We start from the raw sequence: 18,594 nt of genomic DNA, 5'->3' as shown, positions 1-18,594 counted from the left end.
CCTCAGGGTTAATTCTGTGGCACCCTCAGCCAGACCTCCAAGAACCAAGAGATTGCCCTGTGCTCACTCTGACTCTGGCCCAGTAGGTAGAGTGGGGGAGGGGCAATCAAGTCATGCTTTGGTGATGTAATTTTACTTCCTTATACTTGGGAATGCCCAATCCCTGCCTACCTTCAAGACTGCACCCTATGGTAGAGTTTCTTTGCTCATCTGATTTTGAGTTTTGTCCTTTTAAGGCACTTTATATTCATCAATTGTGAGGAGAAGAAGACCCTTGCTTCTACTCTGTGGCCATCTTATCCTGCTCTCTTTTTTATTTCTAAGCTAAGTTATGGAGTCTTGCATTCTTGCAAAGGATAACCATCCTGAACCCTAGGAGCTCACCTCTAGCACTCCACAACAATATTATTTTTCTAGGTCATCTATATTCAAAGGACATAGAGTTAGATGACAATGCCAACTCATGAAAAGCCAAAAGAAATAATGCCTGAGTGACAGTAAAATAAGGATCATTTGCATAGTTCTCTATTGCTCCCACAAATTTCTAATGGAGCTTATGGCTAAGAATAAGGAGATATATCCCTTATTAAAAGACAAGGATATAATACCAAGTACCTGGACTCTTTTTTGAAAGCCTTATTTACAAGACAAAAAGTTCTTAATAAAGTTAGAATAATCTCAGGGCTATAAAGAATTCTAAATATAATTTATTCCAACCCTTTCATTTTGCAGAAGAAACTGTGGAAGAAAGAGGTAAAAATTTACCCATCATTCTATTTGTAGTTAATGGCAGAGCTAGGAAGAGATCACAGATCTTCAACTCTACATCCAAAATTCATTCCATTAAGCTCAAAAGATTGCTAATAGCCCATTTTCCAGATAAAGAAACAGAGGTCCTGAAATTTAAATGCCTTGTCCAAACAACACAAGTCGAAGGAACAGAGCTCAGATCCACTGATTTAAAACCTATCATTCTTTATTTTCTTTCTTTATTTTTCCAAATTATTTCATTATCTTCATGAATATGTTTAGTGCAGAATGAGGTATAGTATGTAAGGAAAATATCAACATTGGGCTCTTATTCTAATTCAGTCAAATAAATAGGCAAAACTAACAAAAAATCCTTGCATCCCTTCTCTGTGGGTTTTTTTTCTTCCAGGAATAGAACATTTAACTTTAGGTCTATATCTGACATCTAGTGGCTAGTTCAGGAACATGTAAAACACCCAATAGGTAAGAGATGTCGATTGACCTGATCTTGGAATATTGCTTGTTATTTCTTCCTGCAGCATCTAGTCTATTGAGAGAGGGAATTTTCTGACAATTTATTATATTATTTTATTTCATTATTCTCTTTAATGTGCAAAATTTCTAGCTCGTGTTTATACCATAAGATTTCTCAAGTATAGTGAAGAGTGTTAAAAGAGAGTAAAAAAGTGAGTTTATGCATGAAAAGAAAACTTCAGGCTGCATCAAGGGGAATAAGTGGAACAAGGATGTGGGAAAAACGAAGTCTTAGGGGCACAAATGGGATTAAGCTCATGCCTGTTAAAGGCCAAGAATTGATTCCAGATTATACAAATGCTCCATTGCAGAAAGATGGAAGATCCATGAAATACTGGGAAGTAAATCAGTCAAAATGAAGTTAATATCTAGGCTGATAAATGGCATATTTTTTATTAGAAATCAAAAACTGAGAATCTTTGACTACTGATGGAAGTATTGTGGGAAGGGTTGTAATTAGGTTTGTTTAATCTTAGAATGGGATAAATGTTCATTCTGTAAAATGATAACAGAATTATTCAACTGGCCTGCCAGATTCAGTTAGTAACCTGATTCCAAAGGAAGGAGAGGAGAGGAGAGGATGGCTCTGAAATCCCTTTAAGGTCTATATATGTGTTATAGTGTTATAATGGGATTGGAGGAAATATTCAAAATCCACTTTGAAACTGTGTGAGCTTGGACAAATCATTGAACTTCCTGATCCTCCATTTCCTCATGTGTAAAATGAATCTATTGAATTAGATGACCTTGGAGATGCCATTCGTGTCTATATCAACGATTAACTTAGGAATATGAATATATAGGGAATCCATATCGAATTTGGCACTGGACAGAAAGCTCTCTGATATTGACCTTATCAGAGATTACTGATGATTCTTATCAAAACCATAAGCTTGAATGTATAATTTCCCATGGGAGAATAAAACATTGTCACAACAAATATTAGAGGAGAGAGTTCAACCATAAGGGAAAAGTTCTAGTTGGTGTAACACATTTAATCAAGTGGAATGAGGAAAAGATACAATATTTTTCTGTTATTTTATTTGAACCTTTTGTAGCATATTAACTTAAGAAATAATCACTTCACCTGATGTGTTCAGAATAAGTATTAATTTTGAGGAAGTAAAAATGGATTATTGAGAAATTAAAATTTAACATTTTGGAACATACAGGCACTTGACCCTGTGGTTTCCACTGTTTTTTTTAATTGTCATAAAAATGCTCTGAAGTGGGCTGCCAGTCATATTTCAACTCATGAAGTTATACTACCTTATAAATGTATTTTATTATTCTAATATGAAAGTCAAAATAACGACATTTAAGTGTTCCAAAGCATTTGAGTTTGTGGAAATATATTTGTTCACTCTAGATTCCCTATGTATACTTACTTTTTTAATGTTGGAAATGCATATAAAAATCAAAATGATATCATCATTTTGTGATTATTTTTTATTGATTAAGAAAATTTTTCCATATTTTCATGATTCATGTTCTTTCCCTCCCCTCCTCCTACCCCTTACCATAGTCAACATGCAATTCTACTAGATTCTATATGTTTCATTGATCAAGACCTATTTCCATATTATTGATATTTGCAGTAGGGTGATCATTTAGAGTCTACATTCTCAATCATATCCCCATCAACTCATGTGATCAACTACATGTTTTCCTTCTGTGTTTTTGTTCCCACAGTTCTTTCTCTGGATGTGGATAGTGTTCTTTCTCCTAAGTCCCTCAGAATAAAGTGATATCATCATTAAGCAACAAAGCATCCCTATAGTTTTTTTCAAGGTTATATGAGACATTAAAAAAACCCAGTAAAACAATCTATTCCACTACCCTTTAGCACTATGTATAAATAGAATTAATTTTTCCTTGTTTTTGCCATATGGGAATATTTTGAGAAGCAGTAGAAAAAAGTTATGACTATGGAATAAGAAGTTTAGAGTTTAAGTCTGGATACTAACATTAGTGATATGACTAAGATAATTCACTTAAACTCCATGGGCATCCATTTCCTCAACTGTAAAACAACAGCATTGGACTGTATCTTTAATATCCCTTATGTATCTCCTTTCATCATCCTACAGCAGTGATGGCAAACCTTTACAAAATCAAATACCCAAACTGCAACCATCACATCAAATGTGAGTACCTCCCCCCTGCCCCTTACCCAAGACAGGGGAAGGAGGAAGTAATCCAATTGGGCTGCTGCGTAGAGGGGCAGTGATGGTGTGAAAAGGTGGAGGAGAGAAGCCCACTCTGGCACATATGCCCTAAGTTCACCAACATAGTCCCACAGTGAGGAAATATGCTTAAATTTTAACTGAAATTTAAATAGGAATAAAGGCACAAAATGATCAATCCACACAACATGAAGGGAATGTCTTTACAGTTAAATTTAACATAATAACACCACAAATACACAAAATAGCAATAACAATAACATGAAAAAAGAAGCAAAAAACACTTTACATTTTTTAGTAATAGAAGCTTATTTATTTTCACACACATTTCAAAATGGTGTTATTTTGACCATGAAATTGGAAGACAGAATGCTCTGTATCTTCAGTATAAATATAAAATATTAATTCATTTGGAAATTATTAGTTCAGGTACCCTGCAAAAAAAATAAAAGTCTGAGGGTACTTTTGGAAGAAGGAGAATCACAATTTTTTTAGTAAGGATGTAAAGAGATAAGAATTATAAAAGTATCCAGAATGTAGTTGGGATGGTTCTGTTATCCAAAATTTTCCTAGTTTTGTGGGAAGGGAAAGGCAGAAGCATCATTGCTACTTTGCCCCTGCTATGTGTGACTTTAAACCAAAAACTGGGTCATCATATCCCTCAAATTAAATTCCAACAGGGGAAAAAAACAATGGTTTGTGTGTAGCTCAGATATTTATCATGGGCCATTAAAAATATAGAAAATGATTGAGACATTATTGCACACATACACATCTTTTTAAACAAGCATTCAGCCCTTTCACAAAGTTAAATTTCAATACAGAAACAAGCTATATATAACTACATCTGTTGCTTTCACAAGCAGTGCTAAATATATATATATATAATATACATTTTTTTCTGAGAATCCAAGCAAAATACCACTTTTTTGGTTTCTCAGCTCACATATTAACAGCAAGAGGCATTGATTTTGTCTTCAAAAACTAAATGTTTTTTGAAAGGCAATTTTTATGCACAAAAACCAGTTTTCAAGGATTTTCATGAATTTTTTGTAATTAAGATTAAGGATGAAATATGCTATTTTGTCACTCTGAGTAGTTTTGTATTTTTTTTAAATCATGCATTTCACCCATAAACAATTACAAATCCTCAAACATTCAACCCCATTGAAAACTAGGCAATCAATCATTTGAAAAAAAAAAAGCACTATTTTTGCACAAATACACAAGAAATACAACTATGAAAAATCCACCCATCAGGTTTTCATATGAAAAACATAACTTTCTCTCTTTTATATTGTCTTTTCAAAAGTCAAAAAAGTGTTCAGTTTACTATGGAATCTTTTCAATACAGATATCATGCATGAGATTTTAATCTTTTATAGTCATACAGAGAATTTTAAAAATTGAAATGAATTGTCTAGAATGTAAAAGGAGTGCCATAAAGTGAAGGCTACATTTAAACAATTAATGCATATGGGAAAAGAAAACAACCAACTTCACCCCCTTATTTTCCAAATGCTTGAATCAGGGCCAGAATCCTTTATGAATGTCATTAAGTTCTAGCAATATTACCCAGCTGAACCCAGTTCTAATTTGGATTGAAAAGGACTATTTATCTAGGCACTGGAGGTAGATTATACACCCCAAAATATGTTAAACATCCATGAAACCCTGAGTCTACTAGAATATGAAGAATTTGTTGATGTTTTTTAATCTTCCAGAGAAGCATAAAACATAAATGTTTTCATTGACAGAAGTGTAAGCTTTTTGTTTCAAATGAGATTTCCTATGGGTTAGGTGAATAGATGTTATGTAAATTCTTTTGCTTTTCTTATTGATTGGTTAACATTTGAAAGTATATTTTATATGTCATAGTAAATTAATAAGGGTTTGATTTAACATACTGATATTCATTTATATCTCCCACTCTTGTTAGATTTTTTTCTAACTTCTCCAAGGAGATTTTTCCCCCAGACCTGCCAAGGTCCTTATTGAGATTTTGAAATTGGGATACGTGTTCCCAATTTTAATATATAAAAAGAGTAATGTTATGTTTCTTGCTTTTATGTTAGATTAAGAAATACATAATTATTTTGCTGTTTCTTTCTATGGTAGAAACACAAGGTGAACTATTCTAAGAATAGTGGACTTTTTTGCTACCATACATTGGTGTCATTAAAAGCTTCTATAAATGGGGAGGGCAAACTCCACCGAGAGCACCTCGATTTTTGATAATTGTTTTTTTTTAAGTGAACCAAAGAAGAAATTAAGGTATTCCTGCCTTTTCTTCCCCAACCCTTCAGAAAAAGTCAAGTTGAAGGGTAATCAAATAGCAAAACTTAGAACCTGGGTGAAAAAAAGGGACACCTTAAAATATTCTGATATTGGGAGAACAAAAAGAAAGCATAAGAGCTAAATGAAAATGAAAGAACAGAGTATTATAATATAGGACTCATTGAAGTCACTTCAGTTTTAAATCAGTCCTTTTGGGAATTGCTGTGCATTCCCCAGTTATACTATCATAAATGCATTTTAATATGCACATTCTATCATTGATTTATAGTCCATAATATAACACTCTTATGATTCACAGCTCTGATCACATCATAGCATTCTGTAATAACCAATCTTAAGTCTTAGAAGATTCAAGGGCTATACTCACAAGTTTCCCAAACAACTAAAAACCTCTGGGAAAATAACCAAGCTCATATTTGTAAAAATGAAAAGACAGGTGACTGAATGGTTTTCATTTTCATGAGCACGAGATAAAGAAGAAGAAGGATTATGCCTGAGCAAAAAGTGGTTAATGTATTTTTTTGTTTCTTTCCAAATGGGTTATCTAAGATAGAAAGAGTGGTTCCAATATTAATATATTTTCCATTGACATTTCAAATTAATTCTTTCTGATGAAGAGTTGGACTGTCTTAGAGGAAAAAACAATCAACCTTACTGCCACTAACTATATAGACAACACAGTTGCTGACAGCTTATTTACCCTGGAACATTCAGGAAGAGAGAAGCACAGTCCTAGTGTCCTATGAAGACTTCAAATTTTATACTGATTCTCTCACTGATCAGTACTAGAGATAGGAACAATTCCTCATCTAAAATTGTGTTCTATGGACTTTGCAACCAACTCAATCATGATGCATTTTAAAAGATCTGATGGGGGCATGGTATTTTATTTAATGTAATAGCATTCTAATAATAGTCCTTCAGAAAAAGCATTGCTGTTTAGCTTAAGATCAATTTCTCAGCTTCTCTTTAGTATAGTTTGTACACACAAACTATGTTAAATCTTGATTATTTGAGTCAATGTTACTGAAGATCTTGATCATGACATGGTTTTCATCTACATCCAAAATGTCTCTCGCTACCTGTAAAAGTAGAAAGAAAAGTTAATAAGCTGGATTCACTTTTTTGTTCTGGTTACTTGACAAACCAATTCTCCAATCCATGAGCTATTGAAAATTGACAGAAGAAAAAAGCATTTTCTCCGGAGTAGTAAAGAGAAAACTTTATCCCATCTTCATATGATTTGTATGCCAAAGAGTAAGATGAAGATTTAAGGCTAGAATAACATGATATAATGAATAGAGGACTAATTTTATAACATTATATTAGGCTTAAATGAAGATAATATGACAATTACGTTAAGCTTATAATTAACTCAATAAACATTTATGAAGTGTATCAGACACTGCTCTAAGCTCTAAGGGGATACAAAAGGAGGTAAAAGACAGTTCTTGCCAAAAAGGAGCTTAAAATCTAATGGAAGAGATAACTTGCAAATGTATATAAAAAGCCACTTATACCCAGGAAAAACAGGAAATTAACAGGGAGAGAATGCTGAAATTCAGAGTAGTTGGGGAAAGTTTCCAGTAGAAGATGGTATGTGTTAGACTCGAAACTACCATACCAATGCAACTACCAACAATTTGGAAATAGGTCTTGATCAATGACACTTGTTAAAACCAGTGGAAATGCGCATCGACCAATGGGAGGGGGGGAGATTTAGAGGGGTGAAGGGGAAAGTAAAAGCATGAATCATGTAACCATGATAACTTTTCTAAAAAATAAATATTAATAAATGTTTTAAAAAAAAGTGAATAGCCCAGAGTCACACAACTAGTAAGTGTCTGAGGAGGTATCTGAACTCAGGTCTTCCTGGTAGCAGTCCCAGCACTCTATTCACCATAGCAGCTCACTTCTTTATTAGCTAAAACAATTGGCCTAAACAGGACACTTTAACATCAAGTTTTCAAGGTTGATTTAAAAAATTATCTCATTTTATCTTAACAACAACCTTGTAGAAGAGTGAGTTCCTTATCATAAGACATTTTTAAACACATGCTGGATGGCCAGTAATTGGGTTATTATAGAACAGAAATGTTCCCACTGAAATGGACCCACAAGAGCACTAGGGTGCCTTCCAGCCCTTAGAACCTGTAATGATTTACCTTTTCTGCTTCTCACCTTCTCTCTCCAAGTCCCACCTAGCCTGGAGCATAATGAGATGGTGAGGTGCTCACACAGAAACATTTACTGAGCTCAGGGTATGACCCATCCTTTACAATTCCACGAAAACATCAAAAGCAAAGAAGTCTGTGATGGTGCCACCAGCTTTGTGGAGATGGACTTACTTATTTCACTTTCTTTGACCTGCATACACAATATGCAATCATGGATGCCACAAAGGTCACGAGGCCCACGGTGAGTAAAACCATTTCTACCAGACCCAAAAGATTTATTTTGCCAGTGACTTGTTTTCTGAACATTTCAGCTTTCTCATCGCCAATGGTACCAGTCTGAAATCAAGGCAACATACTATTACTTATGAAGTAGTAAAACAAAACTATGAAAATCTGACTACGTAACACATATTCTCTTCTTGCATTCTTGGATGTGCCTGTTCTCACACACACATGCACTCACGCACACACTCAAACATGGAACTCAGATGCTTAAGTAATTGTGGTAACTAGGATTTATTAGGGGCTACCTCAGAAAAAAATAAGAGAACTAGGCCTACCATGACTCCCTATTTAAGAGGAAAACCTCGATCTATGTCCTGAGTCTGCCTGCTAAATTTTTTTACTCTGGTTCAAAATAGACTTGGAATAAATATATACATGAAAAATGCATTGAACCATTTATATTACTTCAACTTTGTTCATCTCACTGGCTTCTTCCTTTCCATTATACTTTTCCCTTGTTGCTAATATAATATCTACCTCCATCAATCTTTTGCTTCTGGCCAGTTCCTTTCCCTTTTGCAAACAAGTTTAGGACTGAATGAATGACCAAATTTGGGCCAGCACATGGAAACTAAAAGTTACTGAGCCCTGGACATTTAAAAAAAATTTTTCCCCTTAACCTTTATCTCTTCCCAGTAAGTTACATGGATATTAACAGTGACTGATGACTGCCCAAGATTCTAACCAGCAGTAAGAATGATCAACTGTTCCACGTTGTTGCCAGCCATTTGATCACCGTGACATCATTTAATGAAGGACCTTTCCCAGTAGCAGAAGGAAAGTTCAGAGTCTTCTGTTTCATTCCCACTGCAGGTGCCCAATAGGTTTATTAGCTCTGTGACCAGTTATCTTGAATGATTACAAAACAGTTTAAAAGTCTCTAAGCAGCAATCTTATCATATCATATTTCTAAAGTTGTCCTTCACTTGGAATTATGAATACAAAATGTGCTTCCCTGTGATGAGACCGAATGACTGGATTAAGGAGGTACAATATGCTAAGGGCCAAGCAGATCTCTCGAGTTCTCTTTTGTACAAGACCCTGTAAAACTAGATGTTTGAGATTCATGTTTAAGATAATCCTAATGGTACTAAAAAGGCAGAACTTATTGTTGCTTTATCAAGATAAAGAAAAATTTGCCGTTCTAATCCATTTTGGCCATATATTCAAAAAGACACAAACACATACACAGACACACATTCATGTGCACACAAATGATTAGTACTGCCTAAATTCATCAATATATCCAGTCCCAAACCTTAAATAGATAATAGATAATATTTTGAAGTAAAAGTGGGGTGGGAATAAGAGAGATTTGGGAAGGATGGTAAGCTCAAAAAGAGACCTGCCCTGAAAAGTCTTCTTTTTACAAAGAAAAATCTTCTGGCCTTTAGTAGTTAATAGATTCAAAATATTCACCTCATTAAGCCAAAGAATTGGGACAAGGTAGTTCCGTTTCAATTTACTTAAAGTTCTGTAACAAAAAGAGAGTTAAGGTTTTAAAAAATTGAAATTGCATTATCCAGTTCCATCATTTATTAACCACATTTAATATGTAATGAATTGTGCTGCGTTGGGACTACTAGGATGAAATCAGACAGTTCCAACCCAAAAAAGAGCTTGTCTTCTACGTGAAGTAATTTGTACCCCAAAAATAAGTACAAGGCAGGGTGTAATATGGGAAAGGTAAATGAGAGATCTATACGAAGTACTCTAGGCAAATGTAAAAAGGGTGTAAAATTTTTGCATATATCTTTATGAATATATGTGTGTAAATATGTATATGTATAAAATTTTAACACATTTATCACATATTACATATATGTTTGTGTATATCTGTGTGTGTTTGTATGGATGCAGAAGAGGGAAGCCTTCATGAAAGAGATGACACCAGAGACAAAAATGGAAAGAAGAGAAGGAATTCAAAAGATTGACTACTCAGAGGCACAAACTGAAATATGGTTTAATAATTATTTGAATTTACATACCAATTTGTGTCTCTAGATAATCAGCCTTTTGAAATACTTCTCATTAAGTGAAATTTATTTGCAAAATAAATGAATAGATATTTGGTTTTTAAACTTGATGACATCTGCAGTTTGTCCTTTTATAGGTTCAGTTCTCTAGCTCCATTTGGTCTAATTGGAAGAAATTTAAAAAAAAAATCCTTGTAAAAATTCTAAACCAGAACCTGAAAACTTACTCAATTTTTTTTACAGGTTTAACAAGGATGTTAACCTGGAGTCGTTTTGCAAATTGCAAAGTAAATCCAGTGATCTAAAATGAAAAAAAAAGGAAATAAAATTAATCATATATACAGATTGAATATATATTGAGTGTCATGAATATATTATTAGGTTTCTTATGTAATAATAATTATATCGTGGTAAATTGGGGTTTGCAAAACACTTTACATACATTATTTCATTTAATTTTCACATAACTTAAATCCATTTTTATAGATGAAAGAAATGAGACTGACAAAGGTGACTTTAATCTTCTAAGGATCAAATAGCTAGTAAATGTATAAAGCAGGATTTGGACTCAGGTCTTCAAGTTCAGTTTTCTATCAGCTCAACCCAGTATGTATATATGATTAGGCGTACTTGTATATTTATATGTATAAATGTTTGTATAGAAATATATGTTCTCTATAATGATAGATGGGTGTATGTATATTATATATATATGCATATATACTCACATACACATGTGAATGTATGTATATTCACACACAGAGAACAAATAGCAAATATGATTTTAACAGATTACATTATTTAATAATTTTGTGTCTGATAAATTAGACTGGCAACTTACCCATCCTATGTGGTCATTAAAAAAATAATATGGCTAATTCTGACATAGCTTTAAAAGATGAATAGATGACTTGGTAACCAAGGTAAAGAAGACTGGTTTCTGTATTGTTGGAAAGTGTATTATTGAAATAATAGATTCTTAAAAACTTGAGGAAAATATTAAGTTCTGATTTCAGCCAGAAGAACTGCTTTGTGGAAGCTTGTCTCATTACAAATTAAAATACGATTATCTTGATATTGCATAATCATTTTGAAGATCATAGAGATAGAGATAGCTAGGGGACTTTGGGGGTCACTTGGTTTTATATATGAGAAAATAGCCCCTTGGAAGTTAAGTGACTTGCAAAGGACACTTGAGTCATGAGAATGAGGCCAGATTTTAATCTAGATCCTCTGACTCCATTGTACTAGGTGGAAAATCAAATATATTTATTATGTCAGTAAGCTGACAGCAGCTTACATTTTATAGTGGAGAGAGAACTAATCTGGGGGCCATGAACTGGTACAAGTCCTACCTCTAACACTTTCTGACTATGTAAATAACAATAACATTACAAGTGCAGCCACTATCTCGAACATTTACAGAACTTTAACAAAGTACTTTACAAGTATGATCTCCTCAGATCCTCAGAAAATATTTTAAGAAGCTCAAGTATTAGAATTCCTATTTTTCTGATGAGCAAAGTGAGATTCAGAGAAATTAATGTCTTTTCTCAATGTCACCCAGCTAATTGAACCCAGGTCTGACTCCAAGTTCTATCAGATGATGCTGATTTCCAAAAGGAGATCATAAGGAAAGCTTTATAAATTTAGAATGCAGGAGGAGGGCAAGACATGAAATGAATTGGGGATAAGAAGAAAGCATAAGCTTGCTGAGTACAGGTAGGTGTTAAAATGTAATTCTCATCACAAGATTATAATCCTTTGCCTAACTGCTTACAGGTTCAACATCCAAATATGTCCGATGTTCCTCTTCATTTGGATTTAACCCCTCAATAGGTTCTGGCACATCAGGGCTTGCATGTAGAAAATGAGGAAGTGAAATATACACTGGCTTTTCTGTAAGAAAAGACAAATAACAAATGGACATTAAAAAAAAAAACATTTCCTTGTTAAACATTCACAAAAGCTGACACAAAATAAATAGTAGAAATGAAAAATGCACCTTTACTTCCAAGGCTAAGCCAGTAAAAAAAAAAAAGGTCAAGCATAAATTTCTAATGTTGGGGTCAATAAACACTGTTCCAAAGTGTCCTGTTGACATTAAATATCACAGGGTTGAAAGAGTATGGTCTGATAGTATGGAAGACTCAAGTGGGTTCAAATCCCATTTTTCAAACATAGAGGAAAGGTGTCCCTAGACATTTCACTTAATTTCTTATTATCTCTAGGAAGCTCTAAAGGCAGAAATTTTCAGAGCTAGTACTAATCTGCATTTGTAAAGCAAAGTGGATGAATTCATAGCTCTGATCAAATAAAGAAATAATCCCTTTTCAAGAAGGTAACTGACTATACACAAGATGATTTTCAAATTTCAGCTTGTTAAATTATTACAAAAGAAATCTGCCACTGTTACTTACAGTTTTTCAATTTGGAATTAATAATTTCAAAATGTGAAAAGAAAAATGAAGAAATAAGATTTCAAAGTGAATTCTTTTGAAAATTTCAGATAATGAACTGTTCAGACATTGAAGACTAGAACAGAATATTTTGATCTCCTTTTATTACCTTTTTCAACTTTTCCCTCCAACCCCCACTCTCTCCCCATATGCTTTAACTTTCTCCCCCCCCAAATTTCCGCCAGTGAAAGTATAATGTATATATGTGTAAATGCATACTAGCTATATACATATATATATATATATATGTGTGTGTGTGTGTACATATACATATACCTTTACATGTGTATAGATGCATGTTTCAACATATATATGTATCTCTATGGGTGAGTATACCCAAATATATGTGGAAATATTTATATGTAGAAATAGAACATATAATAAAGTGGGAAAAATTAACAGGTAAATTCTAAACATAATTTGTGATTGAAAAACTTATTAAAGAAGAACTTTGGACATAAATGAATTTGGCAAGTGATATAATTAAGTATCAGAGACACAACATAATTTAGCCTTTTAGTTAAGTCCAACCTTTGACACATTTTAGCTATATAAACACGGAAATATTACATAATCTCAGTGTCAGAGGCAATTCTCCAAAGCTAAAAGTTGTTGGTTAATTATTGATCTGTATCACTAGAGAAAATTTTTACACCAGAAGTTCCACACCCTAATGAAATCACAGGTCTAGACTAAAAGTAAGTCTAAATGAGCCATGGTATTTTTGCTTAGGGAATGAATAGGGTTGAGGGACAGAGGTATTAGGTAAAGAAATAGCTCAAACGGAAAAGGGCAACTCAGGAAGCATAAGATATTATTTGTAGAGTTACTTTCATTTTACTTTTATCCTTAAAGACAAATTATGTTAAGAAACAGCAATTTACCCAATTGTAAGTACTAATTTTCATAGACTGTGGTAATCCAATTTGAAATGTGGAGTCTTGCCTTGAAACAAATATTCTAATTACCATTCTCTAAATTTTTTTGTCATTTTATCTCATTAGATTTTGAAACTATATTCTGTGAATAAAAAAAGTGAATTCTAATTGAGCACTGCTATTGATCTACAATAAAATATTTCACTCACTGTCTTTACAGGTGCTAATGTCCAGAACACCAGCTGATGTGCAGTTCTTGGAGATAATTTTTTCAGTGCAAAAACAATCATTATCTGGATTTACAGTAGGTGATGCAAATGCCTTAGACGGAAGGATAAATCTGTAGACTGGGATCCCTTTCAGATTAACCTCATGTTCAAATTCAGCATATATTGACCTAGAAGTAGAAAAGGTACAGCTTTGTTCCAGACACAGTTGAAAGACACTTTGCAGATGTTCTTACGTTTCTTTCCAACCTTGTCCTTGGCTAGGGTAATAAAACAGTCTTGTGAAATTTTTAAACTTTGCCTTACTCAATGGCGATAAAATGAGGTTATGAAATGTTACAGCCATATCGTGACCTAGAATCTGAAAGTGAACTATTTTTTTCTTCTTGCCGTCAGATATAAGGGGACATTTCAAAATTCTGAATTAGAATTATGGTAGGAATTTTTAGACTTATATCCTGTATAATAGGCATATATTGTTTTAATGTATTTGTTCAGGTCAATGATTATTTGGGGAAAAGTGAACATTTAAAAAATTTGAACTATAATACTATGAAGCAGAATAGCATAGCTTTTCAGCATAAAAAAACCTCTGAGGTTTCCTAAAAATATATTTGTTGCTGGATAGTAGTGCTGGATTTAAAAAATCATAATAATAGTAGGTTAAAGAAATAGAAAGCCATTTTCTTTTAAACTGTCAGATGTCTCTTACTTCTGAGATTAAGGTAATCCATCCTAAATTCCTTCAACACTCTTCCTCTATACTTCAGAACATGTTTTTAAACATTTTCTAGTTTATGGAGGAAATTCCCTCCATTTACAAACAAGCTTACATTTCTCCCACATTATAAAGTCTCCACCTTTATTTTTCTCCTTTTATGGTCAACATTTCTTGAGAAGTGATTCCATGCTCATTGCCTCTATATCCTCACCATTTATTTAGTCCTCAGTCTCTTTATATCTGGCTTTCAACTCTATCACTCAAATGAAATTGTGTTCCCAAAGGTCAATGACCCATTCTGCCCTACTTGTCAGAAGTATCTGACCTGCTGATCAAGCTCTTTTTCTCGATAAGTTCCTATCTTGTTTACATGGTACTGTATGATCCTAGCTTTCCATCTGCCTCACTAACTACTCCATTGTTTCATCTGCTGGTATTCTCTTCCTCTTCTGTCTCAACTATAAGCCTGTCCTGAGGCTTTTTGCTTATAGGTCTCCTCTCTCACATCTTTATACACCTCTCTTTTGGGGTATCTCATCTTCTTTCATTTATTGCTACTCTCACTTTATGCAAATGATTTCCAAATTCTTATCTTTCTCTATTGCATGATTTCTAACTATCTTCTGGATGTATCTCCTTGAATTTACACCCAGAAAATCAAATTGAACATGCCTCTCAAGAGAATACCTTGCCTTTCCCTCCAAACCTGTCCCTCTTCCTTACTTTCTTATGTTTATTAATGGCACTACATGATCCAGTCAACACAGGCTTGGAACTCTGTACTGACTTTATCTTGTCACTGTCACTGCCCACACTGAATCAGCTGTCCACAAATGTGACTTTCTCCTATGGCATTTCTTGTGAATTTGTCTTTTCCTTTTTGTTTTAAAGTGCTAAATATCCTGGAATAGGTCCTTCTTATCAAAACTTGGGCTTGACTTCTAACCTCTCTCTCTGCCTCCAATCTCATCTACCCCACAATACATCTTCTATACAACTCCCAGATTGATCTTTCAATTCATACTCACTGAACTGATAAATTTTCTTAATTTAGCATTCAAAGCCTTCCACAGTCAGATTCCTTCCTAGCCTCATCTTACCAAAGTATCCTTTAATTTGCTAACCAGATATTAATGATGTTTATGTTATTCTTCATTGGCCAGAATACAAACTATTTATTAATATGGTTTCTTTATTCTTCCACTAGTCATTTTGGGAAAGAATAATTGTAATCTTGAAATGCAATTCAAAGAAATATTCTTGGTTTTACCTGCAGATATCAGAGGAAAAGAACCTCAATATCCTGGACTTCTCCACAAAAGGAGGAAATGATGCTGCATCTGTTTTTAAAATAAAGAGAAACAAATGGGAAACTAATCAGATTTTTCTGGGTGGAGTATTATGTGCATGTTAGAAAAGTCTTGTCACAAATAAAATCTGAATTCATGTATTTTTCATTTGAATCAAATTTTTTCTCCCATTAAGATAAAATAAATAATTTAAACAATGAATGGAAAAATGATGGTTTCATTTTATAAAAAGTATAAAATGACTAATTGTGGTTAAAAAAGGGGAAGAAAACCTGATGATTTGGTTTACATATAGTTACTTAGCTCATTCAGTAAATATTTTGGTACCTCAGATTTTCATCTGAAAGCCCCTACATATTTTATTATCTATTATTTGCCCCAGAAACTATTATATAATTGTTTAAAAGAGTTATAAAACTCTTACCAGATGCAAAGTTTCCTTAAACAGAATTGGAAAATGTAGCTAATAAAGGTGGGGGTGGGAAAGAAACGTCTGTATGCTCACTTGTCCACTAATAACTTAGACAGAGATCTAGATAGCAATTTACTACCTATTTTATATCCAACACATTGCTGATAAAATCCATACATATGCACACGTGTATCACCTCATAGAAAGTTACATGCAAAATTGTTGTTCTTTGGTCATTTCCAACTTTTTGTGAATGTATTTGGGGATTTTTTAGCAAAGATACTGGAGTGGTTTGTCATTTCCTTTTCTAATTCATTTTACAAATAAGGAAAATGAGGCAAATAGGATGGTGACTTGCCCAGGGATACACAGCTAATAAGTGTCTGAAACTTTGTTTAAACTCAGGTCTACCTGATTTCAGCCTCAAGCTCTATGCACTAAGCCACTGAGCCACCCTATATATAAATTAGGAGAAACCATTATATTTCACTCAAAAAATGAACCTTCCACTTAAAATAATGCTTTCATCAAGACTAGCCAACATTTAACAGCCATAATTAAAGAAATACACTATCTTTGATCATTAGTCCTGCCCTTTCTTTTTTTCTCCCCTTCTAGGTTTGGGAAATGTTAAAGGAAACAATTCTTTTGCACATTAGGGAACAATTAGAAATGTTTTATGATTTGTATTTAATCTGGCCACATCAGTAAGAAGGGCACAAATTCTAACTTTGTTTTACCTATCTTGATCCAAAAACTATGGCCTGGCCCTTGTCAACAACTGTCCCTAGTTAGCAAAGGAAAATTTCAAATTTGTGTTGTATAATGAACTAGAAATGAAGAAACAGCATTAATGCATAATTATATTTCAACTGCTTGTTACAGAAATTCTTATCACATCTGATCATTTGACTTTCCCATCAGATCATTTTAAACCTATTAAAGGGAGCAAGGGAAAGTGTCTTCAGTGAAAGAACAACTATTGAAAACTTGTTTTCCTAGGTTTGGGTCCCTAAAGTGCTGTTACTAAGAAAGCATCCTCCAGGGACTTACTCTTGGTCCTCTCTTCCAGCCCCATTTATTTCTGCTTTATTCTCATATTTTTCTCTTAAATATCTTTAGATTTTTCTCTTAAATATTTTTTTTCCAGAAAGGATTTTTCTGGATTATTTCCCTTGACTATCCTAGCACCTCTCTGAAGGTCCTTATTTAATAAAATCCACATTAGACTGCCTCCCACTTTAGAGCAAAATGTATCTTGTTTTGTTTTCTTATTAATGGAAGTTTTCTCCTTTAGTAAAAAGGATTCATGCTATTTAGAGATAATGCAGGATACTTTCTCTTTTTATGTTTACAGAAATAGTTTTGAAGAACTGTTTTTAGTCAATCATAACTTGAAATTTCAAATTTAATATACCATAATAACTTCAACTCCAAAATAGAATATGTATTAGTATTTATTACAATAGCATGCCTACAAATTTGCTATATGACCTTTGACTAATATGTTAATTCATTACGAGACTGGGAATAATGGAGAAAAGGAAAACTTGCAAAAGACTCCAGAATAAGTATTCTTAAAATCAAAAACTATTAAAAGACAGAATTTATATTGCTATTTTCTATAAATATTGCTTCTGGAAAAGGAAATGGTAGATCACACCAGTATCCTTGCCAAGAAAACCCATGGATCCTAGTGGTGTAAATGGTCATCAAAGAGTAAGATACAAATGAATCAATAAGACAACAACTTTCCCCCAAGCAGAGAAAACCAAGTACTTTGAGGAAATATCATACAAAACTCAGCACTTCCTTATTCTTACATTCTCTGCTTGAGGTATAGAGACTGAGACTTTGCCTTTGATTTTATTTTTATTGGGAACTCCTATTAATGAAGGTCAACACCTCCCTTCCACTTTTAAGTCAGAAAGTCACAAAAACACCAAGAAGTAATATGTTACAAGTAACAAAACTAGTAGATGCCAAAGGTAGGACTTGAATTTGGATCTTTCTGACATTGAAGCCACTTCTCTTTCATGTTGCTTCTGTTAACAAATTTAGTAGCTTTATTTTCTTCCCTTTTTCTCTTAACTCTTACTTTACACTGATTATAGGGTCAAAGTTCTAAAACTGAAAGAAACCTCAGAGACCCATCTAGTGTAACTTTCTTATTTTGTAGATATAAAAACAGAAGCCTAGGTAAGGGAAGTTTTACTCAGTCGTATGTAGATTAAGCAGCAGAGGCAGCATCTGAATTTAGGATCACTGACTTTAGAATAAATACTCTTTCCATTGAACCTTGATCTCTCCCTCATTAAAGACATATCCTGAGTATTAATTTTCTTAGCAACAATGCCAAAATTTCTCTAGAATTGAAAGTT

At 33.4% G+C, this 18,594-nt stretch overlaps 1 protein-coding gene across 3 annotated transcripts in view; it reads right to left on the bottom strand.

Annotated features, from left to right (window-relative positions):
* Window positions 1-3,760: 3,760 nt before the first annotated feature.
* Window positions 3,761-18,594, bottom strand: part of CD36 (CD36 molecule) — a 54,338-nt gene continuing 39,504 nt past the window's right edge. For all 3 annotated transcript variants that reach the window (XM_044678584.1, XM_044678583.1, XM_044678585.1), the window contains 7 exons: window positions 15,762-15,831; window positions 13,753-13,940; window positions 11,987-12,105; window positions 10,434-10,507; window positions 9,650-9,704; window positions 8,117-8,281; window positions 3,761-6,850 (listed from right to left, as the gene is read on the bottom strand). In XM_044678584.1, the coding sequence (XP_044534519.1) occupies window positions 8,117-8,281; window positions 9,650-9,704; window positions 10,434-10,507; window positions 11,987-12,105; window positions 13,753-13,940; window positions 15,762-15,831 (671 nt within the window). In that variant the 3' untranslated portion in view covers window positions 3,761-6,850. The remainder of the gene's footprint in view (window positions 6,851-8,116; window positions 8,282-9,649; window positions 9,705-10,433; window positions 10,508-11,986; window positions 12,106-13,752; window positions 13,941-15,761; window positions 15,832-18,594) is intronic.

Source organism: Gracilinanus agilis, chromosome 5 (genome assembly GCF_016433145.1).
Source record: "Gracilinanus agilis isolate LMUSP501 chromosome 5, AgileGrace, whole genome shotgun sequence".
In the NCBI taxonomy this organism is placed as follows: Eukaryota; Metazoa; Chordata; class Mammalia; order Didelphimorphia; family Didelphidae; genus Gracilinanus; species Gracilinanus agilis.
Note: the sequence above shows the minus strand (reverse complement) of the source record. Positions and strands in the feature narration are given on the sequence as shown.